The 25207-nt window shown below is 38.1% G+C and overlaps 1 protein-coding gene across 9 annotated transcripts in view; it reads right to left on the bottom strand.

Annotated features, from left to right (window-relative positions):
- Nucleotides 1–25207, bottom strand: part of LOC123876692 (trithorax group protein osa) — a 209127-nt gene that overhangs the window by 25447 nt on the left and 158473 nt on the right. For 6 of the 9 annotated variants that reach the window (XR_006798399.1, XM_045922990.1, XM_045922994.1 and 3 more), the window contains 6 exons: nt 8857–9155; nt 8255–8429; nt 7505–7674; nt 5981–6022; nt 2784–2972; nt 328–544 (listed from right to left, as the gene is read on the bottom strand). Coding sequence is in view for 8 of the 9 variants with exons in the window: in XM_045922990.1 (XP_045778946.1) it covers nt 328–544; nt 2784–2972; nt 5981–6022; nt 7505–7674; nt 8255–8429; nt 8857–9155 (1092 nt within the window). In the remaining variant the exon portion in view is untranslated. The remainder of the gene's footprint in view (nt 1–327; nt 545–2783; nt 2973–5980; nt 6023–7504; nt 7675–8254; nt 8430–8856; nt 9156–25207) is intronic. The other 3 variants (XM_045922991.1, XM_045922993.1, XM_045922992.1) reach the window with 3 other exon arrangements.

Raw genomic sequence — 25207 nt, 5'->3', positions numbered from 1 at the left:
AACCACTAGGCTATCACGGCTTACTAGGAATATATTAAGCCTACCAATTCATAGCTTAGCTCTGGTGGAAAAATATTAGCTAAACTATGTAAATAAAGCAGGAGATTGATTGAGGGCAATTTCTTTTTAATTTATAGACTAGCGCTTGGCTGCAATCAGACCTACTCCCAAATGATGGTGCAGCCTAAAACTGAGTGCGCTTGCCTAGAAAATGCCTATTCACTCTTGACTTGAAGGTACCCAATACCCATATTAAAATTGGAGGGGAAAACTGATGGTGGACGGGTGTTCCATCCTTGTCAAAAAACCAATAGAGAAAATCCTCACCTGCATTAGACGTACTATTAGATTTCCCACTCTTCTTTTTCGTGGAAGCTTCCACCTGGTTGATGATCGGCTGCGGGTCGATGCCGCCCCGGTCGAAGTGGCACTCGTACGCGAGCAGGTTCTTTGTGTAGTGCTTCCGTAACGTGTACGCTGCTGACGACGATGCGCCGATGCCCAGCAAACCCGCTATGTCCTTCCACGTCTTGTTTTTCGTCACCTTCAAAGAAGATATAAAGTCAATATAACTCAAAAGACTGAATTTTTTTTATTGTGAGATAGGCTTGCACTTGACGACAATCATGATTAAAAAAGCAATGATAAGGTCTAAGCTGGAGCGCACTTGCCTAGAAAATACCTATTTACTTTTGCCTTGAAGGTAAACAGTGCAGTGTTATCATCCCTCTAGGTAGACAGATGGCGCATTAGCGTCTTTTATTTCATTTTATTATTCAGATACAAGTTAGCCCTTGACTGCAACTGCCCTGGTGGTAAGTGATGATGCATGTTAAGATGGAAATGGGCTAACCTGTCCGGCTAGCATGGGCAGTAGATAAAAATTATATCCCCGATTATATCCACTGATTTCTATGACATCTGTGGATATAATCGGGGATATAATTTTTATCTACTGCCCATGCTAGCCGGGCTGGAGGGAATATGACAGTTTTGATTAAACACATTTGGTTTCTACCGGTTTCTGGTCACCAGAACTCATTAATCGCTTGGCGGCACGGCTTTACCGGTAGGCTGGTAACTAACTACGGCCAAAGCCTCCCACCAGAGATTTAGAAATCATAAAATTTCAAACTCCTACCAGGATTCGAACCCGGAATCTCCCATTAATAAGACTACAGCGCTTACCACTGCGTTAGGAACGTCGTCAAAATATCACCTACCATGTGTGTTGTAGGTAGTAGAGTTCGACTCAGTTTCAATTAATTGATTCGATAGGATCGAAAAAAATCTCGATAAGTTTTCAAGCAGGTACAAGATTTCTGACTTAGATAGCATCTTATTGCCTTTAACAAACGTGAGATGAATACTAAATTGTGCACAAATGATTCTAGAAAACCCAAGTAGTGACAGCACATCAATCTATCACTCAATCACTATTTAGATTTTCCGTTTTCCACAATCCGTCACGAATTTTATTCCATAAGTTTTAAAACACTCAAGATATTACTACTATTTTCAATAAACACGAAGACACCATTACGGTGTACATAAAGTGTCAAGGTTTTTGTGAGCTATAGGTGCAATAACTAGCTGTATTAATGAGCAATCCTCACCATACCGGTAATAAAAAATCGGATTTACATAATATATGTTCTAATAGGACAACGCGAAATGCAACACGTCAGAGTACATCGACGGCCATCGTTCTACTGTTTAACGTCTACATTTACCAACATTGTTCAATAAAAGCGTTCAGTGTGCCTAGTATGCGATTTTACATCTCAACAACGTTGATAGAATTCGAGCATCGAAACACAATAACATCAGAGTAAAATGGACCCAAAGGTTATCGATTTAAAGTCAAAAATTCAGTACTACTGATTTGAATTTTACAAGGTTTGCACTTGGAGCGTTTGTAAATGTACAGGCGAACTTGAGTTTGAAAACAAGGCAGTTGAGGTCCATTTTGCTTTAGCACTAAGTTTTTCGGTGCTCGAATTCTGTCTACGTCAAGTCAGGTGTAAAATCTCGTACTAAGCACAGTACGAAACGGTCTCATGGTAAAAATTATTATTAAACGTTAAAGCGCTGTGGGGTTTACGACTATGCACATAAAGTCGTTTGCCTGCGCCACCATAAATCCGAGCCGAAGTCTATTAGCCTTACTTGCATAGAGAGCGTCGTGCGGTTTTTACTGCTAATGTAGTACGGTTTAGAAATAATTTCGCTATAAATTTTTGCATTTCATAGAAATAATTATAATGCCGCTAGGTTTTTAATTTAATGTATGCATTTGTTTCTTATTATAAACTTTAAGAACAGTTTTGCTCGAGGTAAAGTATAGTTTTTAGTTTTTGATTCCTATGCTTGCTAATGGATTGAAACAGGCATTGGAGCTCCAAGCTTGACTCTTACCCCACTAAATAGTAGACGACATCAAACTAGTTGTAGAAAGCTGCTGGGCCCAAGAGGCTCAGACTGTAGATTGTGTCCACTACATGAGGCGTCGGATGTGACGGTAACAACAAATAGGTGGTGTATTTTTGCCTTTATGCTTTTACACTAATGGAAAATACGTCTATAGTGAGTATAAACCTACCTCAACGAATCCTTCGCGATCGCGCACCAGTATTAAAGCCTGGAGGTTGCTTGGAGATGGTCGAACAGGCGCCAAAGGGCATGCGGCGATCTTCCATAACAGCAAGTAACCGCTGGTCCACCTGCGTGCTGCGTTAGGATAGATAAGACCAATCGACAGTTCCCTATAGAGCAAGACTCACCTCAACGAATCCTCCGCGGTCGCGCACCAATAAGTAAAGCCTGTAGAGATCGAGAGGTTGCTTGGAGATGGTCGGGCAGGCGGCGATGGGCGTGCGGCGGTCCTCCATGAAGGCCAGTAACCGCTCCACCCAGCCGCGCCGCTCGGGCGCGTCGTCCATCTCGTACAGCTTGCCCAGCGAGTCCGACTTCTGGCGCAACAACAGACATCATACACCCGCTACCTTACACGTACAATCACACCAATTAACACTACTGTCTATAATGGAGGTTACATGATCAGTTTGGCATCAGTTCAATCCATGATTTTTGTCAGAATATCACAAGGTTCTTCTTCTGTACGCCTTGATAAATCATTTCGTAAACTTTAAGGTTTTCAATAAAATGTAGATTTCTCCAGCACAATATAATGTGGAGGAACTCGAATCGAAACTAGTAACACAAGTAAAGGGACATGCCTCATAGAAATTAGAATGATAATAGTGAATGAGACGTTATAGAAATTAGAATGATTAATGACTCACGGATTTTAAATCTTTTGCAGTTTTTTAAACCAGACTGATATCGAGAAGAAGGTCTAATACTAATCCGTCAATCTCAAGTCAATCTAATATCCTTTTTCATCGTGATCAAGAGGAAAGATCATAGACTGAAGAGATGCAAAAATGAACGTATAATCTTATATAATATATATATTTTATACATCCATAGAACAGAATACGTTCAAAGTTTATTTCGATATCTCGTCGCAGCCTACGTAACAGGATAAAACTTCGGATAGGACGTGATCTACTCGTATCACACAAAAACATCCACATTCCCACCCGTGACGAGAAAAATGTCATTACGTGAGCTGCGACTAATTGTATAATTTGATATGGCATTTCTACTCATGCCGCCGGCATTAATATCAGTTAGCAGTCAAATGTACAGCATAATATACTAAAAAATATCACTTATTGCAATAATCACACTAATATTATAAAGGCGAAAGTTAGTTTGTATGTGTGTGTGTGTGTGTGGGTGTGTGTGTATGTTTGTTACTCCTTCACGCAAAAACTACTGAACGGATTGGGCTGAAATTTAGAATGGACATAGATTATATCCTGGATTAGCACATAGGCAACTTTTTATCCCGGAAAATCGAAGAGTTCCCACGGGATTTCGAAAAACCTAAATCCACGCGGGCGAAGTCGCGGGCATCGGCTAGTATCACTTATTTTTTAATAAAAATACGTGCAAAATAACTTACTCAAAAGTCAAATGCAAAATAATATATGAATCAAATGCTTTTTGTTTGCTTCAAATACATAACATGCCCAAGAATATTAGCTATTATTCACTGGGTAACATTCAGAATTAGGTCATAACCTATTTATTATGTGGAATAGCAATTAACTTTAATTAAAACAAAAAGAAATAGTTCTCTAAGCCAATTTATAAAGTAAATTATTAAAAATTCAATACAGCATTGAAATACGTTGGAAAGTACCTTAACACATTTTGTATGTAAACTTAAACTAGAAAAGACCAACACCAAGAAAGCAAATAATATGTCATTAGAAGCTCAAGCCCGTTTATTATAATAAAATTAAGGTGAATAATAACTAAAAAAATCTATTCCTACTGGGCGTTAAGAGACTGATGCACTGTTAATTAAGTAAAAGGAAATCATAACATGTAAGTCTACTGCTCCATCTGCAACTTATGTGTGTGTCACCATGTAAAGCACAAAATGCTTGGATAAAAATACTTATTTTAGGGTTTCCTTACCTCAAAAGGAAAAACGAAACCCTTATAGTCTTTGTTTGTCTGACCGTATGTCTATCTGTCCGTCCGTCCGTCCTTTGTGCCTGTCAAGAAAACCTATAGGGTCCCGTTGACCTAAAATCATGAAATTTTGCAGGTAGGCAGGTCTTATAGCAATGTCGTGAATTTGTGGTTACATCATTAAAAAAAAATTAAAATGCGTTTCAATTTTCAAAGTAAGATAACTATGCCAAGTGAGGTATCATATGAAAGGGCTTCACCTGCGCATTCTAAAACAGATTTTTATTTATTATTATGCACAATAGTTTTTGATTTATCGTGCAAAATGTCGGAAAACATATCCGAGTACGGAACACTCGGTGCGCGAGTCTGACTCGCACTTGGCCGGTTATTTTAATTATCTTTTAGTTCGATACCAGTATCAATCGACTCTAAGATTCCAGATTAAAACTAACAACCGCGTCACATAAACTGTGCAGAGAAATGCCACATTGAAGGCGTGTTCATGTCCAATACAAAGAAGTCTATACACGGTGGCTGCTTGCGACTGCAGGAGTGTGGCACAACGTTTTCATACAATTCCTTGTATAACAACTTCTAAGAGCCGCGTGTTCCGCTAGCAAACACGTGCCACAGTAAGTAGTAACGTATCTATTACTACTTACTGTGGCATACTGTGTTTGTTTCAGCTTTAAAATTAAGACTCATTACGCATGGGTCGACTACTCGCGCGACAACTCAGCCGACGGCGACCGTTACAATCTGTAATTTATATTATGAAAGTCGCTCACGAAGTTGCAGCGACTGCGTGCGTTATATGGAATCTGAATCTGTATATGTGTATATGCGCACGAAGTAGCGGCGACTGCGTGGCGTGCGTATACAAGGCGTTTTCCATATAAATTACACATTTTTACGGTCGCCGTCGACCGAGTTGCCAGGCGACTAGTCGACTGTACGTATTGCGTCTAAAAGTATGGTGTGATACCGCCATTAATAATGGCACCATCAACAACTTCTATATACTATGTACCTAACATTACTAACAAGATTTTTTGATGTGAGTAGAAACTATTGCTCACAACTTGAATTATCATATTATTAAACTCAAGCTCATTTATCTAAAGTAGGTACTATTGTACTCCTTTCGATGGTCAGAATTGTTAGATTTGTAAGATGATATAGTGGTGACAATTAATTACGTAAACTTGGAACTAAAGCTACGAGGATTATTATTAAGTTTGACAGCTTCGTAAAACATAATTTTTGTAGGTGTTCCATACATTTATTTCAACAGGTACACACAATTCACATTAGCACGGATGGAGCAGCATGAAGAAAGAGAGCGCCATGCATTTCAACGCGTTAGGTTTAAATTTTAACATTCGAGAACTACAGCATGCTAGCGAACTTTAATTTGGATATAAACCTTTGATCTGTAGGACTCCGGCGGTATGTGACTGTTAAACACCTGAAATACACATACATGACATAATGCAATGCTTCCCTTCCTACACAGATTGGTTAGCGGTAGGGGTACAGATGGGTATTAAGAGTTAACCAAAATTAACGTTTGTGTCAAATCAGACGTACCAAAATCAAATTAAAATCAGAGCATCAACAGTAAGTGGGGTGATTCGCTAACTCAGTTAAAGCTGAATGATGGCTATCAGGCTCATTTATTTTTAATCCATTGAAAGTTTTCTATGACAAATTATTTTAATATCACTCAGTGAAGCAACAATGTATAACCAACTAATGTCAAGTGAGCCTGTTGGCTACGATTAAGTGTTCATCACTTATTTAGCGAATCACCTCGCTGAGCTGTGATAGTAAGCGTCTGTCAAATTAATCAGTAGTTAAATCACCATAAAACTTTACAGATTTATACCCAACTTTAGCAACAAGTGTGAAAAGTAAAACAAGTTTAAATAACTGAAACTGAACTAATAATGTCACCTAATTTTGGTACGCCCGATATGAAAAATAGAAAACTGTGTAAGATATTATTGACAACACAATATAATATGTATCCCTTTTGATGGAAGTGAAAATCTAAAGAAATACACATCAAAATACTGGATTTTTCCAAATGATTGTGCAAGGGAAGTGAGAATTGCAATTCATCCTAAGGTTCCATCTACATAGTTACATTATTGACATAATTATAAATAGTGTTCTTTACATAAACCAAATCTATTTGCATATATACATGGAAAAAAATATGATTTATACTACGATGGCGAAACTGTACTTTAGTTTGTACAGTACAAATTGGGTTTGCAAAAGTGTCAAGTAGTAAGAAGGATGTTTGCCTAAAATTGAAGGCTCTTTTCAATTTAATGGATTTTACTACTGAAAAAGTGACAAGAGAATAGTGTTCCAAACGTTTTGTGAGAATAAAATGTTAAGTTGAAAAAACTTAGATAAAATCGAAGGATGATCACACTGAAAACAGGAGGAAGTCTCGGTTGCAGAGCGAATGGCGTTTACGATATTAGGATCGAAGTGGGTAAGTAAAGAGAAGACAGAGTGACTTGTTTGTTTCTATGGATGATTGACTTATAGATTCATTTTGACTCCATAAGACCGAAATAGCTCTTTGGTAAACTAAAACTGGGATGATTCAAGAAGTTACAGTGAAGATCGCCTCAGGAAAACTGAAATAGTCAAACTAATTAAAACTCAATTACCTCAAACTAATCCTTTAGAAGGTTTTCCAAGGATGTTTGCGACCACGTCAGTCAAGAAGACTAAAAGTCGGTGCGGTCAGGGCGGTAATTGACTCGGGATCGTTTAAGACTCTAGGGATTACAGGTTGCAGCAGTCAGGAAGGTGGTAAAGATTGTCTGCCGAGGGAAATTGGAAATTGCTCCACAGTTGATAGTTTCGTTTAAGTGGGGTTTAGGGTAGTAATGTAGGATGATTGGGTGAAAGTTTCCTTGCGACTCACGGGGCTGGAGGGCGGGCGCGGCCAGGGCGAGGGCGCAGCGTCGTAGTCGTCGTGCGCGGACGAGTGACTGGCGCCGCCCGGCGACGGCGACGGCGCCGCGCTGCCAGCGCCGCCCGCGCCGAACTCCTTGCGCGAGCTCTTCGGCGTGCCGCACGTCTCCTCGCCCGATGCTGGAAACGCAACGTACACATTCTGTTAGACGATGCCATGTAGCCGATTCTCTTGTATATTATGCGCTCAGCCAGAGAAATAGGAAGCTCATGTCGAATATTAACCCAGCCGGTCCATTGTAACTTGAAACTTCTACATACTCCGGGGAGAAAAGCGTGATAGAGGATATCGTGGCTATGTTCGTGCCATTTTGAGCTTGTAACCCCAGACGACCAGACTGCCAGCGAGCCACTGCCTCGCAGCCAAACCACTACCTTACCAAACCAAACGTTCACTACCTCTCAAGCTCCAATAGTCACCCTCGTCAAGACTCGTAGGTGAAGATGGGGACGATGCAACCTTTACCGGACTCGACAACTCGCAAGCACACGTTGGATCTGCATATCGCATACAACGTAAACACCCAAACAAGACCATGAGGCCCTGCCGGCTCAAAGCTTAAAATACAGTACGGTGAAACGTTCTTCTCCGCGTCACACCCTGGCAAGGAGACTACGGCTCGAGGCCCGTACTTCCGTCTTGGCCTGGGTCAAACGTAGAAAACTCCGCTGTAGTGTTTAAATGAAGTAATAAACCCACCTGCTGATGCATTACTGAGCGTGCTCTGCTGGCTGCCCTCGTCCAGCGGCGCGCCGTCGGGCCCGGTGGTGACGAGCGCGGTGGCGGGCGCCGCGGGCCCGTTGTCGTGCGCCTCGCCCGGCGCCGTGGGCGGCGGCATGGCCTCGCCGGGCGGGCCCATGTGGCGCCCCGCTTGCTGCAACACCATCACGAAATACGCATCATTTTATGATACACCAAGAGTAACGTAACGGAATATTACCGGTACTGTAAATATACATTTTTGCGTGTATCGGTATTCAACCGGTAATTTCAAAGAAGCGCTATAAAAGCTAGAAATTTGAATTTAGATCAACGCTTTTAATCAGTAATTTGTGTATCAAAGGCATCCAATTTTGTGTGTCAGGTTGACGTGTAAACTAAGCCAGGACCGAAACAAAGGATCTGTTATACTATGGCGGGCGCACAAGTAATATGCCAATTGCCAATCCACCCTAGACCACAATTTGGTTCTACCGGGTGAGCAGACCACAACACGGAGTGGTTTGTGTGTGTTCGTTTTGCTATCATCTTCACCTCACAGTGTCTAGCTAGTTTAACTTTCGGAACATGTATTGGCATACCTTGAGAGGCGGGTAGTGTTGCGAGGGATGCGGCGGCGGCGTCGGCCGGTAGCCGCCGTAGGGGTAGGGATGGTGGTTTCGTGGCGGGTAGGCGTAGGGCTGCGGCGGGTAGGGCGCCGGCTTGTAGGGCCCGTGGTGCGGGTAGGGCTGCGGCAGCATGGCGCCGGGCGGGGGCGCGCCTGAGGGCGGAGGCCCGGCGCCGCCCGTCGCGCCGGCGCCCGGCCGCCCCGGCACGGTGGGCCCGCTGCCGTCGGACAGGGACGACGACGGCCGCGGTGGCATCGGTACGTTCTGGGTACCTGGAACAAATCACAATTGACCATTAATACTGGTTTTAGCGGTAGCATCGGGGAGCCTAACGAACGACCGACGATCTCAAGGGAGACGCTAGAAGCAGTCTCACACAAGCGGTACAAGATCGTTTTCTGTGGCGGCTTTTGCAAGAGATCTATATTCTACCAGTTAAAACGACTAGAGGCAGGAAGGCCACAGAGGCATAAAAGCACTGATTACCCCAGTTGAAATAGCTCAATACTTATTCTTCAGAATGACGTGCCTGCAAATACCTAATTAGTAATTACCTACCTAACTAATAAGCTTATCTTGGCTTCGAATACTGTGCACACGACCGGAGACAACGACAATTAATAAATCAAATTACAAACCATTTTATTACGGGATAATTATATTATTCAGCATTGTACCTATAGTGGAGTAAACGAAGCATTTTCGTCGGAAGTCCTCAGAAACAGCTCCGATTTTGATGATTTTTTTTTTAAATTCTTGTTTTTTATACATTATTTAAAATCAGAAACGTTTTGAAGCGGGGAAATAATTTTTAGTATTTTTTATCCATATGTGCGATATTTATACACGAAGTCCAGAAAAACGCTACTTTCTCTTTGAGAAGTTGTAGAGGAGGTCAAATGCTACAAATGACCTCTAAACACTTATGGGCAATAACCGCCCGTTTTTGAGTTATTGATCGTTTTCAGAAAAATACGTATTTGTTTCTTTAAAAAAAAAAGTAAGGCATATTGCCGACTTTTTATTTAATTTCTAAGTACTAGACATCTCAATTAATAATTGTGAATACTAAAATAAAAATAATCTTTGTAGGTTCCCCGGTTAGGGATCCAAGACTGTACCAGTTTCATAATTTCTATTGGGTTACTTTGCCAAAAATGCTATTTTTTTTTTAAGTTAGAGAAATTTTTGGCCTGCAAATTATTTGCAAAGCTTCTACAGACTCTCAGCTATCTAATGATGAACAAAACATTGAAATAAGTTGAAAATTAGCTAAAAAAATGATAAAATAATAGCACAAAGGAGAAATTTCTTAACGCTTAAATCTTAAATAAATCGTTCCTATCGATCAATTGAGCTATCCCGTGGCCAATTTTATGATCAGACTTGACCAGATCACATATTCACAGTAAACTGTTACCTCTTTCCAAGTAGAGACTACCTCTAAACAAAGAAAAAACGATTTGTTTAAAATTTAAGCGTAAAGAAATTTCTTCCCTGTGCTATTGTTTTATCGTTTTTTTAGCTAATATTCAATTTATTTTAATGTTTTGTACATCATTAGATAGCTGAGAATCTGTAGAAGCTTTGTAAATAATTTGCAAGCCAAAAATTTCTCTAACCAAAAAAAAAATAGCATTTTTGGCAAAGTAACCCAATAGAAATTATGAAACTGGTACAGTCTTGGATCCCTAACCGGGGAACCTACAAAGATTATTTTTATTTTAGTATTCACAATTATTAATTGAGATGTCTAGTACTTAGAAATTAAATAAAAAGTCGGAAATATGCCTCACTTTTTTTTAAAAAGAAACAAATACGTATTTTTCTGAAAACGATCAATAACTCAAAAACGGGCGGTTATTGCCCATAAGTGTTTAGAGGTCATTTGTAGCATTTGACCTCCTCTACAATTTCTCAAAGAGAAGGTAGCGTTTTTCTGGACTTCGTGGATAAATATCGCACATATGGATAAAAAAATACTAAAAATTATTTCCCCGCTTCAAAACGTTTCTGATTTTAAATAATGTATAAAAAACAAGAATTTAAAAAAAAATCATCAAAATCGGAGCTGTTTCTGAGGACTTCCTAAGATTGGCTATTTTACGGCTTTATTTACTCCACTACTAAAGCACAACACTTGCAGCCAAAGGCCGCATATAGCGCTGTCGAAGCTAAGGAGGACTGGGGCGAAGGCGGAAGGAATTGTTGCAGAAGTAGTATTTAGTTTATTGTTTTATTTATTAGTTTCCATATCTCATCTTTCACAGCCTAGAGACCTTGACTTAGAGAGATACCTAGACTTTTGTAGAGACCTTGACTTTTCTCACATTGGCTTACCACTTAAAATATGAATATTATGTTAATAGTAATGTCATTGGCCCATTTGCTGTACCTAGACAGAAGCCCACATAAGGTAAATAGTGCATTTACAGCATGAAGGACGCTGTCCTTAATTTGACAGCAAGCTAATTAACACAAAAGTAAAAACCTATCATCAAGTTGTTATCTGGGTGTGGTCGTAAAAAAATGTATAGTTGCATTCATGACATCGTAACAAACGTTACATACCTGACTCAATGATACATTCATGATCAACATAAAGCTTAGTTCAGAATCATACAATATTATGATTAGAATATTATATTATTTTTACAATATTATATTATTATTGAGATGCATAACGATTTCGCGACCCTGGGGTCCCGGTCCTTTAGTAGGCATACGAGGGGCCAAAGCCAACTCGCAGAGACCCCATTAGACATTATAAACACTAGTTTTTTTTAAGAAATTAAATTAAGTCAAAATTGAATTTCTAAAGAAGTGTACTCTCCGCCTTACAATCGGTCATGACCGTAACGTTACACATTTCGTTACATATGTTACAATCATGACAGAAAAAAGCGAACGACATAAGCTCAAATCAAAATATCACTGTACAGCGAATAATTACGGACAGAGAAGTAGTTTCATTGTTTTACGCGATAACAAAGCTTTATTAACCTTTATTTATGAGTTCGAAAGAATGTCCAATACTCACCCTGCAATTCAACATAAGAAAAACAATTTTTGGCGACAATTCTCGCGTCAACACACACTAACAATTTTCCTCCTAACAAACATGGCCGTTTTTATTTTCTGAATGTTGGCGCCTTGTTCAATAGTGTTGCCAATAAATGAAAGGCAAAAGAAATCAAATTATTTATGTAGTATGGCAAAAATAGGCGTTCTAATGTCGTTACATTCAGGACGTTACACACGCACAAAAAATTGGACACATTTTAGAAGTTGAAGAAAATTATGGTTATTGATAAAAGAATGGTAACCTTTTGTAAATACGTTGGAAAAGTAATCAGAACTCGAACCTAACTTACAAACGCAATATTAGGACAAAAGTTTTGTTAAAATGACATGTTTTCGATAATAGTGTAGTAGTTGGACAAACTGTTTTTGTATGGAGCAAAAATTTTGCCAATCGGAAAAAAACTAAAATAAATACAAATTTGTAAGGATAGCTGAGATTTCATGGTTTTATCTAAACTACAGAGAGGTTATATTTAGATCAATATGGAACATATATTCGTAACTAAAACAGCACTGATTCTATGACAAAAATAAAACCAGGACAACAAAAAAAAAACTAATGTACATTTTTTTACGACCGAACCCATCTTCAAATTAAAGCTTCAAAAATGTTCTCCCATTCGGAAAACATCTTAACAAGATTAAATTAATTATTGTTAGAACCCATTAACAAATTAGTAATCGCCTGGAAAACATAATAACAATGATAAGTTCCAATGTTACGATAATCGCCCCACATTAAAGTGAATAGCTTTACAGAACAGATAACAAACAATTGAAGGATACTTTTATTGGGTCATAAAACGCCGTCTAAGACCGAGGCTACACTAGACCACGATTCGAGATGAGACTTGGAGGTATTAAGGATCTTATCTATGCTTGGAGAGCGAAATTAAGAAAATAATAATATCAACTTTTATAAGTTAAATTCGTTGCGCAGATAAGCTCAACCTAACTAACACCGAATGTCCATCAATGAAATACAGACCTTACTACTTGACGTTAACATACTACACTCATAATACAAGCGAACAAAACTTGGCGCGTAGGCAATACAATAACTAATAGCGGACGGACGCGCGCTATGATTGGCTGAGACATTTAATGCCATTCAAAAATAATATTTCTGCGCAGGTACATTGGCGTAACACAAGCGGTAACATTATAGCAAAAATAAAGGGACGACACGACTACATTGCCCAAAAGCTTTAGTGATATCAAAAGTGATGTACGCGGTAAACTACGCAGTGATTATAATGTCTCACATTTATTCAGTAATACAATTAACAAGTCGCTGGTTTTGCTTCACGTTCGCTGATAGGTTCAAGCAGCTGGTATAAGTAGCTTGTAAATTCACTGATAGGTTCTTCGGTAATAAGTTCCACTCTGTTGTTTCTATCGCTAGCCGTCGCTATAAATAAAGTAATCAAGTATAAGCTTATAAATTATTATTGTAAGTAGGTATAGATTTGTTACACAGAGTAGTCATTAACTACATAGTAGCACAGTGTTTGTTTTAATAGCTAAATACCTCCTCATAAATCATCGTAACAGTGTTTAACGTTTTGCCAATTCGATCTTACAGTAAAAGTAGCAATAATACAAGTGTAAATTAAAAATTTTCAACACCCCCGACAAATCATTTTCAAATAAATAATTATGTATGTCTAGGCAACGTCCATCTTGACAGCTTGACATTTGTCAATTGACACTTGAATATTATGAACCTAAGGGTTATCTAACCTTCTTTTCTACAAGAAACCTAGAAAATAGCTGATAATTTTTAAACGGCTGAACCAATTTTTTTGGATTATAGCTAAGAACACTCTCGATCAAGCCACCTTTAAACAAAAAAAAGTAAATTAAAATCGGTTCATTCGTTTAGGCGCTACGATGCCACAGACAGATACACAGATACACAGATACACAGGTACACAGATACACAGATACACAGACACACAGATACACAGATACACACGTCAAACTTATAACACCCCTCTTTTTGGGTCGGGGGTTAAAAATAGTCTTAGAAGCCATGAAGAGACTTGTCATTAAATGTGACGTTTGTGTCGCAAATCGCGTCGTGGCCTGTGTAACCTCAGCCTAACAAGTAACACGGTAGGAACGGGGTGCGTTCGCCTTTCGACGCGATGCAAACAAACCTCGCCGTGCTGTGGGATGGGACCAGAGGCGGTCTTACCCATTGCGAGGCTCCGGGCAGCAGGTCTTGCGAGGCCCTAGTTTGTCCTTAGTGAAAAGTATGTGATGCGAAAGTAGGTCTGGTTGTTTAGTTTAGGTATTTTTCATGTTTAAAGAGAAATGCTAAAGTTATACAAATAAATAGAGTTTTCAAATATTTTACATTGAAAGATTTCAAGAGAAGAAATTAACAAATACAGAGATAATAAATTTTAAAATTAAATTAAGCGGCTTTTCCTAAGACTAAAATCTTTAATTAAAGCACAATAATCTAACGAATGATAAGACCAAAGGGTAAAGATCCACGTAGATTTCCTTATACCTACCTGCTTTCTTTTGATAGCTCGTTTCCTTTTTGAACTACCTGACTCAATTTTTCTACTGGCATCACGATCACGCGAACTCATTTCGTAAATCTTAATTTGAAAATTAAAACATATTTTAATTTATTTTTAAATGATGTGACCACAAATTCGCGGTTTTCAGATTTATTCCTGTACTTGTGCTAGCACCTGCCAAATTTCATGATTCTATGTCAAAGGGAAATAGCCTATAGGTTTCTCGACAGACACGATGGACAAATAGACAGACAACGATCCTATAAGGGTTCCGTTTTCCCTTTTGAGGTACGGAACCCTAAAAATTAGGGATTCTTCGAGATACGGGATCAAACTTTTTATCGATTTTACTCCATAACTCCGTCAAATTTAAACCGATTTTCACATTTCTATTTTTACAAAGGTGTACTGTGAGGTTGGTACTCGGTACCATGTAAGTTTGGTGAAGATTTGATGAACAGTTTCGGTAACAGAGGCTGGAACTCCTCAACGGATATCAGCAAAACGATCGCGATCAGTAGAATAAGCTTAGTAGAAAGTAGACTCTTAGTCATAACTAGTTGACCCGCCCCGGCTTCGCACGGGGAGCCTACCTGTTCCATAATATAACACAAGTATACCACATTCATACCCATATTTTGTCTATGGAATAGATAGGCTCCCAGTGCGAAGCCGGGGCCGGTCAAATTCAGGATTCAGTAAAATTGAAAGATCTGGTACCGAGCGCAATTTTTTTGTTTAATACAGATAAATAAGAGAAATATAAACGAGCTCAGCCGTAACAAAATTTTATGTTTCAAAGCACCTCATTCTACTTTTCTCAAGGTTTTTTATCCCGGAAAAACAAAGAGTTCCCAGGGGGATTTTCAAAAACTTAAATCCATGTGGTTTAAGTTCGGGTATCAACTTATACAATACAAGCGCGAGCGAAGCGAGCGCGAAATTTTTGATATATTTACGAAAAAAACCATATTAATATTAGCCAAAGTCCTTTTCAGGGCCCATTTTCTTAGCTAAAATTTGGTATTATTCAGAGATAGCTTGCGCACAGATGCTTTATCCCGAAAAATCAGAGTTCCCACGGCGTTTTTAAAACCCGAATCGATGGGAACGAAGTTTCGAGGTTCAATTAATACAACATAAAAGCGCGAGCGAAGCGAGCGCAAAATTTTCGATATATTTACATAAGAGATTGGTAAATTCGAGCCTTCAAGTCCAAAATGTTGAATTCCAAAAATGCAAATGTTGAATTCTTATAATGTTGAATTTGTTGTGTGAATTTTGAAGTATTTGATTTGTCGTGCAAAATGTCAGAAAAAATACCCGAGTACGGAACCCTCGGTGCGCGCGTCCGACTCGCACTTGCCCGGTTTTTTTTAACCGACTTCCAAAAAAGGAGGAGGTTCTCAATTCGTCGGAATCTTTTTTTTTTTGTTTTTATGTATGTTCCCTGAATAATCAAAGACCCCTGGACCAATTTAGAAAAATTTTTTTTGTTTGAAAGGGTATACTGTGCAGGTGGTCTCATATAAATTTGGTGAAGATTTGATGAATATCTTCGGAGATGGAGAACAGAACTCCTCAATGGATAGGAGCAAATTGCTCGCGATCAGTGTAATAGCTTAGTAAACATTAGGGTTTTAACTGGGCATAGCATATTATAGTACAGGGGGGCCACTAAAAACTGTGAAATAAAAAATTTTCAAAAGAAAAATAAAACCGACTTCAAAAACCACAAACACTAAAAAGTAAAAAATTACTTTTGTTTAGCTACACGTTTAATGTACCTAGGTATGAAGTCGGGCGAGCTTCTTCTTGTATTTCTAATTTTGTTTTAATATGCTCGCTCGACTTCATACCTAGGTACATTACACGTGTAGCTAAACAAAAGTTATTTTTTACTTTTTAGTGTTTGTGGTTTTTGAAGTCGGTTTTATTTTTCTTTTGAATTTTTTTTTGTGAATTACGTTTAAGCATATGCGAATTAAAAGCTTACTTTTAAGATCCAACATTTTGGGAATTGAAATTCAACATTTTGCGAATCCAACATTTTGGGATCTAACATTTATTAGCAACTCCGAAATTCAACATTTTAGGAATTCGACATTTTGAGCCTGAAGGCATTCGAGAACTACCTAGTCTATTTTACACTTTCTTTGTCTGGGAGTTTGAACCCCCAAAACCTTACCAGTAGGTAACAATTTTGTAACTCATACTACAAGCAAAATAATTCTAAGGCGATGAATTAGTTAACTAACTTTATTTTAATTTACCGTTATGTTTTAATCTTAATAAGTAATTAAAGATCAGAATCTAAAGTTTTAAATAAAAAATATAGTTAAAAAATGTAAATTTTTTATAATTTGCTTGGGTTGTCGCGCGAGGCCCCTGTAAGAGCGAGGCCCCGGGCGATTGCCCCGTTCGCCACCCCCTAAGACCGCCACTGGATGGGACGGGATGGGTGCACTTGAATTAAATTGTATTCGAGAGTGCAAGCGACGAATTTTTCCGTGTGTGATCGATCCGTGGGCGGCTCGGCGCACTTCGCACACACAATTTGAATAATACAGTTAACGAGGGCTCGGCTTAGGTTAGGCGGGCGTGCATCCATCGAGGGAAGAGAAACGCATCAGATCACTTTCGTTTTCCTGCACGTGAGCCGCATAAGTATAGCCTGCGAATTCTCGTTGCACTTTATAGTGGCCGTACACCGTATATGTGCATACGACATGCACGCAGAACATTGACCGAGGCCGAGATACGAACGGCAGTGATTTGCGACGACGAAAGTGGTATTGCAGCTTTTATGTAGGTCGATTTGAACTTATGTAGTTATGTCAGCGTTGCGTGACATAACTCGCCCTCTCGCCGCTAATCAATTCGTTATCGTAACACTTATGCCGTATCTCTTGTAGACTTATAGTCGAAGGCCGACTCGTAGTCTCTGCGTACAATGACAAATCTATTCTAGATTTGAGTCAATTCTGGTAGGTAAGATAATGTATTTAAAGCAACTCCAAAATAGGTGTTGGACAAGAAACGAGGTGTTTATAATAAAATCCAGCGAGGACTGCATAGTCAAACGTCAAAATTAAAATAATGTATGTAAGTACTTAATTTGTTTCCATTTTAGTATACTCACCTGTGTTGAATCCAGATCTTTGTTTGACTTCTTAGGATTGATAAAAGGTTCGTTAGTCAATCAAACAATGACCTTTTAATAATAATTAACTAATAAGAAAACCAAAAAGCGACAGAGCATTTGGACTTTCATCTTAAGGCTATCGTTGTCAACGATCCCCCGTCGATTTCCTACGTATGATATTATTGTTCTTATCTCTATCTGCCCTGGTTCGTGCATTCTCGGTTCCTAGATCGGTACATTTGTGATAACCAATTCAAATTGCTGTGATTGGCTGAATTTACCATGTTCTTGCTGCGACAGTGAGTTTGAGCCACTAGCGGAACAATGTTAGCCGGTCAGAAGTGATTGCAATTAGTCAACCTGTTTGACGTCCGTGTTCTGTTTTCGATTACAAAAAAGAAAAAATTGTTGTTGCAATCATCAATTTTAGCAAATAGTGAAAGAGAGTCGGCCAATCAGAGGTCACAACTACCGTCACACTTTCTGTCACACTATGGCAGTAGGCATACCGAGTAATGAAAACAATTTTTCATTCTGTCTAGGAAGTAGTAGGGTTGCCACCTGCCTCTTTTTGATTTACAGGCTACCACCATCAAAAATACGGGGTTTATATTTGAAGATATTTGAAAATTTGAAGTATTTGAAGAAATAGGCGGTGGTTCTCTCTGAAATGCATGGAAAGCCTATTTAGATATTTCAGTTTATTTGTAATTTGTTTGTTTTGTATTTTTTCTCTGTATGTTGCCGTGTCTTGATTGGTGAACTGTGTTTGCAATGTGGTTTTAAATAAAAGATTTATTTATTTAAATAGCTGTTAAAAATTCTTAGTTTTGTAAAGCAAAATGTTATACATTTCATGCATACAATCTTTTCAATTTAACTTAAAATTACATTTAATTTGTAATTCCACCTTCACAGTATCAATACTATGGCCGTAGCCAGGAATCGATTGCGGGAGAGGTTTTGTCAGGGCCGGAAATGAATCCTGTCATGAGGAAAAAAACATTCGCTCAACTTTATGGGCTAATTACCTGGTTAGTGGAATTTCACCTTTCAATTTGACAGTGAGATAAAATACAACAATAAAAAAGCGCGAGCGCAGTGAGCGTAAGTGTTTTTGGTTCAATACAGAAAAAATTAAAGTGAAAGGGAAACGAGTTTAGCCATAGCAAGATTTTATTTTTAAAGCTTCCTATCCATACTAATATTACGAATACGACAGTATATCTATTTGCCTATCTATTTGTTACCCTTTCACGGCCCATCTTATCATTTATCAGAGGTAACTTGCATCCCAGACATTTTTTTTTTGGCGGCTTTTTAGCCCGGAAAATCCCCCACGGAATTTTTAAAAATCTAAATTCATGCAAACGAAATTGCGGGGTTTACACCAAGTAATAGAAATTCAAAGCGCGAGTGAAGTGAGCGCGAAATGTTTGATATATTTCCAAAAAAAAATTGGTAAGCAAATGCAAGAAATATAGTGTAAGTATTATTTTAGGCTTAGGTTTTTGACGGCTTCCCAGGCGCAGTCGCCATTTCTAAATTTCTGGTCTGGTGGGAGGCTTCGGTCATGGCTAGTTATATGGTTAGTATGGCCCTAACGGGCAAGAAATTAGACTGCATCATCACTTACCTTGTATAAAAAAAGACTTATATCCTCAAACCAAGTCCCGCCGCCTTGGCTACGACCATGATCAATATCGAGTGGGTTTCGGCTACGCATTGCCGCAAAAGGAAAATATTCTTTCTACTGGAAATAACGTAAGTGTTTGATTTCGACAGCCAGCTCCTGCTGAATTTGTAAAAAACTCGCCAAGTGCGAGTCAGACCCACGCACCGAGGGTTCCGTATTCGGGTATTTTTTCCGACATTTTACTCAAGAAATCAAAAACTGTTATGCATTAAAAAAATATGTATAAAAATAAATAAAAATCTGTTTTAGAATGAACAGGTAAAGCCCTTTCTTATGATAACCCACTTGATATATGTAGTTATCTTACTTTGAAAATTGAAAATACTAATATTTGTTCATGAACACATGACAGACGGATAGAAGGACAGATGGACAGACGGACAGACGGAAAGACTGACAGACAACGAAGTGATTCTATAAGAGTTCTTTTTTGCTTTTGAGTTACGGAACCCTAAAAATATTTAATTTTATTTGCCCCGTATTTTATTTTCATAATTACAGGTTTCTGTATCCTGAAATACGGGGTAACCAGTAAAATACGGGGCCTCTGGCAACCCTATTCGGAAAACACTGTCACATTCAAGTTAATGTCAAATATTTTGTTTTCAATTACAGAAAGCTGCATCAATCATTATTATAATATTTTCTTTGTTGTGATTGGCTGAATTTTTGAGTTTCAGCCAATAAACAGACTGTTTGCCAATTAAACGTCATAACAATATAAATGCCAGAAAGTTTAACCAAATAAAACAAACTTAATGAGAACCTAGTGAGAATGCAAACGGCACACAATTTATAATACATATTATGTTAGTCGTATATAATAGATATTATAGTAGTCGTTCACTTTGGTAATAGTCAGATTGTCATCAGTAAAATTGATATTGGTTGATGTATCGTAAATTATTGTTTCGGTGACAAATATTTTTATTATCTATTTATCTTTGAACAGAATGGAATAGAATGAAATGGAATGGAATACAATGATAAATTTTTATTCCTGTAAACTTTTAGATAAACTTCAAAGTGTTTTTGGATGGTCAGAAAAATTTACCACTGGTTCGGAATGCCGTTCCTACGTTTTCTAGGGTTTCGTACCTCAAAACGAAAAACGGAACTCTTATAGGATCACTTTGTTGTCTATCTGTCTGTCTGTCGTGTGTGTCAAGAAAACCTCTAGGGTACTTCCCGTTGACTCAAAACCATGAAATTTGGCAGGTAACCTAGTTAGGTTACCTGCCAAATTTCATGGTTTTTAGGTAATTTTAGGTAGTTTTTTAATCGATAAAGAAAGTTTGCGACATTGTTCAATAAAAAATTTGGATTCCAACTCCTCAATCCTGATGTTGCAGGGGACCTGACTACTAAAGCTAATGGGATTTAAAAAGTGTCGATTATTAATTGATATTGAAGGTATCTATACCAAGTAAACGTTCCATAGAAGCTTTGCATCTAACGTTATACCGAGAAACACGGGGTTCTCCTTTATTTTCAACATATGATTATTTATCAATGAATTTATGTCATTTAAGGTCCTGGTATTGGGCAGTGTGAATTCAACACACTTAGATTTCTTTGCATTTGGAATTGATTTGGAAGTAAATTGTTAGCAATAAATCAGAGAGTGACCTGTGATATGGCATTACATATAGTATACATTGTCAAAAATTATAATATTAAAGCTGTGCGTATTGCGTGAGGAATAGGTTGCAAGAGAGTTGCAACTTGCAGGGTTTGATGCATGCGCTATTGCCAGCAAACATGAGACATATTTTTATCTACAGGCAACTTCTGAGTAGGTAACGCATACGTCTAACGCAAGTTGAAATGTACCAGTGTATTTAGTTAGACCTATCGACAAGTTTGGAGTCGGGTGCAGTCTAAATGTGGCCCGTGTGTTAAGACTGTCAGTTTCTGTCAGTTTCACGTGTCGTCCCCCGCACTTCACCACCCCGCTTGCACAAATCGAGACAGCACGAAATTTTCAAGATTTCTGGGTGTAATTTCTGGTTTTCGTAGTTCCCACATAATTATAACAATATAAAATATATAACGATAATTTTTTTACTACATAATATTCATTAAATTTTCTAGGTCTGTGGTTTTTCCAAATTTCATTAAATTGCTTCGTTGTCTAGAAAAACGAGCACAAAGTTGGGCCTTTTTTTAACGAAAAATACAAATCTTTGAGCCCCTGTAATTTTAAAACTACATATTTTTAGAAAAATCTAAAACACCACAGACACAGATATTAGTTTCTAGACTATGTCTGCAAAATTTCATGGACTTTGGTTGTTTAATATTCAAATGAAATGGGAACTACGATTGTATGGAGTAAGTGACGGAGAGAGCCCTGTTAACTATTAATTGATATAAAAAAGCGGTGAGTCTAGTGGTTAAGACTCACTTCTAAATATTCGGAATTAGTTCAGTGCTTATAATTAAATATCACTTGCTTTATCGGTGGAGGAAAACATCGTTAGGAAAACTGCATGCCTGAGAGTCCATCGTAATGCTGTCAAAGGTGTGTGAAGTCTGTCAATCCGCACTTGGCCTGCTCATTCTGAGAGGAGACCGGTGCTCATTGCGATGGGCAGGCGATAGGTTGAGATGCTGATGATGATGATTAAACATAAATAACGCGATGTCTCAAATCTCGGTACACACCAAAGCGTTATCAGTTATCACACGTAAGGGACGACACTTTAATCTGAGCGAGCAATTATATTATCGGCGCATTATAATAACGCCGGCGTCATCAGACAAGCGGCAGACAGCGAGGCGCCGGTGAATCACGACGAATGAGGCATATGCGCCCACCTCACCTACATTATATCTATTTGTTAAGGCGACCATTAATGACTGATCTACAACTGGGTCAGCCGAGCCGGAACACTCGGCACCCCCGATAATAAACTAGCCTAGTTTCAAAATCCAAATTCTAGCAAAGCTATCAACAAAACGAGGCAAATCTATATCTGATTTTAATGATTTCTCTCATAATCTCTCTACGTAAAGAAATTATAATTTTAGAGGTGATCAACTGATCAGGTGAAATTTATTTTCAATAGCAAATCTGTAACTTTGGCAATCAGTGGGGACAGCCCAGAGAAATGAAAACTTAAAACTATGAAATAACAGTGCTTTTTTCGATTTTCAAATTAATTAATTGTTACTTATTGTTATATTGAAAAATTTCATAATTTAAAACCACTACATTTGTAGTAACATTTATCGGCACTTCGAGCACTAAACATTAAGCACTTATACATTAGCATGTCGGTGATGCGACCTTGAAGTATTCACCATTCCCAAAATTGCCAAACGCGCCTAAGGAAGTTTCACATGGTATAAACCGACAGACCGTGCGATCACACACACGTAAGATCTTTAGTTAGTTAAATCACTATTCTATTGTCATCATATAAGGCACATAGTAGGTCCTACCTAGATAAGGCACATAACTACATAAGGCGCCAAAACCGATGATTCACAGAAACGTGATCAATGTATGAGATCGTAATAGAAACAATTGATTTATAGCTTTATGATCGCGTTAGTGTAATCCTATTCGACATATGACGTAATGATCGTTACTCAAAACTCTAGGGTTGCCTGCCTATAGAGTATACTCGTAGATTGTATCGTTTTATGGGAATTCCTTTGGTTCTTCAAATCAAATATTTATTTTATAAAAAATTTACAATAGAAAAATTAACAAAAGATTAATAAGATTATCTTTATCAATTAATAATCTTTTTAATTTTTTTTAATTTCTTTACCACCGATTCTGTAACTATGCAAAATACCTACCTAAAAACTTAGACAAGAACCTGATGTTATTTATTACTCGTTTGATATGGCACACAAACTACTGATTGATCGAAGTTAGACTAAGGCTGAGATCTAGTATAAAGCGTACTTTATTAATTAATCCAAATTCAAAAAGATTAATGTGTCATGACATAAATCTGTATCATTTTAACTGCGTCTTATGTCTGAGCAAAGTCAAAGTACTTAAGCTCTATAGATATCAACCTATGACACACTATAACTGCAGTCAGTATCATGATTGATGACTGATGAACAGATTAACGCCATCTCCGGTGACTGATCTACTCTGGCTCTCTTAATAACAAACGTGACAAAAGAATAACGTTATTTCATATAAATTCTAGACAAATAACGACGTTCGACCAACGCACATGTCACGATAGCACGGTAATGGTATGTATAATAATATTACCGTGACGATAGTTAACTTATACCTAAGCTTTGATTATTATTATTGACAGGTGATCAAAGTTGATAAGATACAAAGGGTAAACAAAACACTTTGTTATTATTACTGAAATCTGTGTTATTACAGTATTCAAAGCACAAGTAGGTGTGAATTTTTATAAGTACGTTCGGCATCGTGTTTATTCGCCTTACAAAAACGAATAATATTGGAACGTTGCGCGTTGTAAAGCAGTTTGGTAAGCAGTCGGCCGCACAACCAGCTCTGTCAAGGGCAGCCGCAGTCCACGCCGAGGTCTTTACTTTCCCCCCTCGCGGCGCGCGCGCCGACCACTGATCGAGATCATGACAAAGCCCCTATGTTTATGTGTCAATTTCAAACATATTCCAAAGGTACAATGTTACTCTGAGGCTCTAGTGTAACTTTTCAGTTAACCAAGGGCCTGTTTCACAACCACCAGATAAACTTTATCTACGGATTTTGACAGATTTCCAATACAAAAACTGTCATAACGTAAAAATTATTCATTACATAAAGTTTATCTGGAGGTTGTGAAAAAAGTTCTAAATCTAATTAGATAAGTGCGGAGTAAGGACGCATCAACTTCCATGTAGTAGCACAGAATATACATAATCATATTATACTAGTAGTACTAACTAAGTAAGGACTACTACAAGACGGGTTATTCCGAACAAACATTTTTGCAGGCTACAACTTGTTTTTGCTTACAATTTGATGTGGAACAGGCACTGGAGTGCCTGTGCCATATTAATTTCGACAGCTTCATAGAACACTATTTTTGTTTGCAATAATCTTTAAATAGTTAGGTACTAATTTAGTTCAAAAAACGTGATTTGAAATCGCCATGTAATTTTTTGCAGATTTAAGTAACACTCGTGGTTTCGGTTGGTCCTCCTCTAAGTGGACAGACGACATCAAAATGAGACGCAGGGAGCCGGTGGAATTCAGGCAGTGCAACATCGCCGCATGTAGAAGTCCCTAAAACAGACCCACTGTTGGGCATAGGATGATAATTAATATTTTTAACCCCCGACCCAAAAAGAGGGGAGTTATAAGTTTGACGTGTGTATCTGTGTGTCTGTGTATCTGTGTATCTGTGTATCTGTCTGTGGCATCGTAGCGCCTAAACGAATGAACCGATTTTAATTTACTTTTTTTTGTTTGAAAGGTGGCTTGATCGAGAGTGTTCTTAGCTATAATCCAAAAAAATTGGTTCAGCCGTTTAAGAGTTATCAGCTCTTTTCTAGTTTTCTTGTAGAAAAGAAGGTTAGATAACCGTTAGGTTCATAATATTATGTCAATTGACAAATGTCAAGCTGTCAAGATGGACGTTGCCTAGATACATAATTATTTATTTGAAAATGATGTTTTGGGAAACTCAAATACTTTGTCGGGGGTGTTATAAATTTTTAATTTACACTTGTTCCAATGAAAACAGAAAATCATTCATGAAAGAGTTGACATAGTTCCTTACTTTAAATGGCGAACGGTTATCTTATTTGATGGTATAGTCGAATGAAACACTATAAGTAGAAAGCCAAGGATCTTTTAAAATAGGTATTTACTCGTAATCGGGTTTTACGTGGCATGGCATTAATAAA

Source organism: Maniola jurtina, chromosome 22, assembly GCF_905333055.1.
Source record: "Maniola jurtina chromosome 22, ilManJurt1.1, whole genome shotgun sequence".
Taxonomy (NCBI): domain Eukaryota; kingdom Metazoa; phylum Arthropoda; class Insecta; order Lepidoptera; family Nymphalidae; genus Maniola; species Maniola jurtina.
Note: the sequence above shows the minus strand (reverse complement) of the source record. Positions and strands in the feature narration are given on the sequence as shown.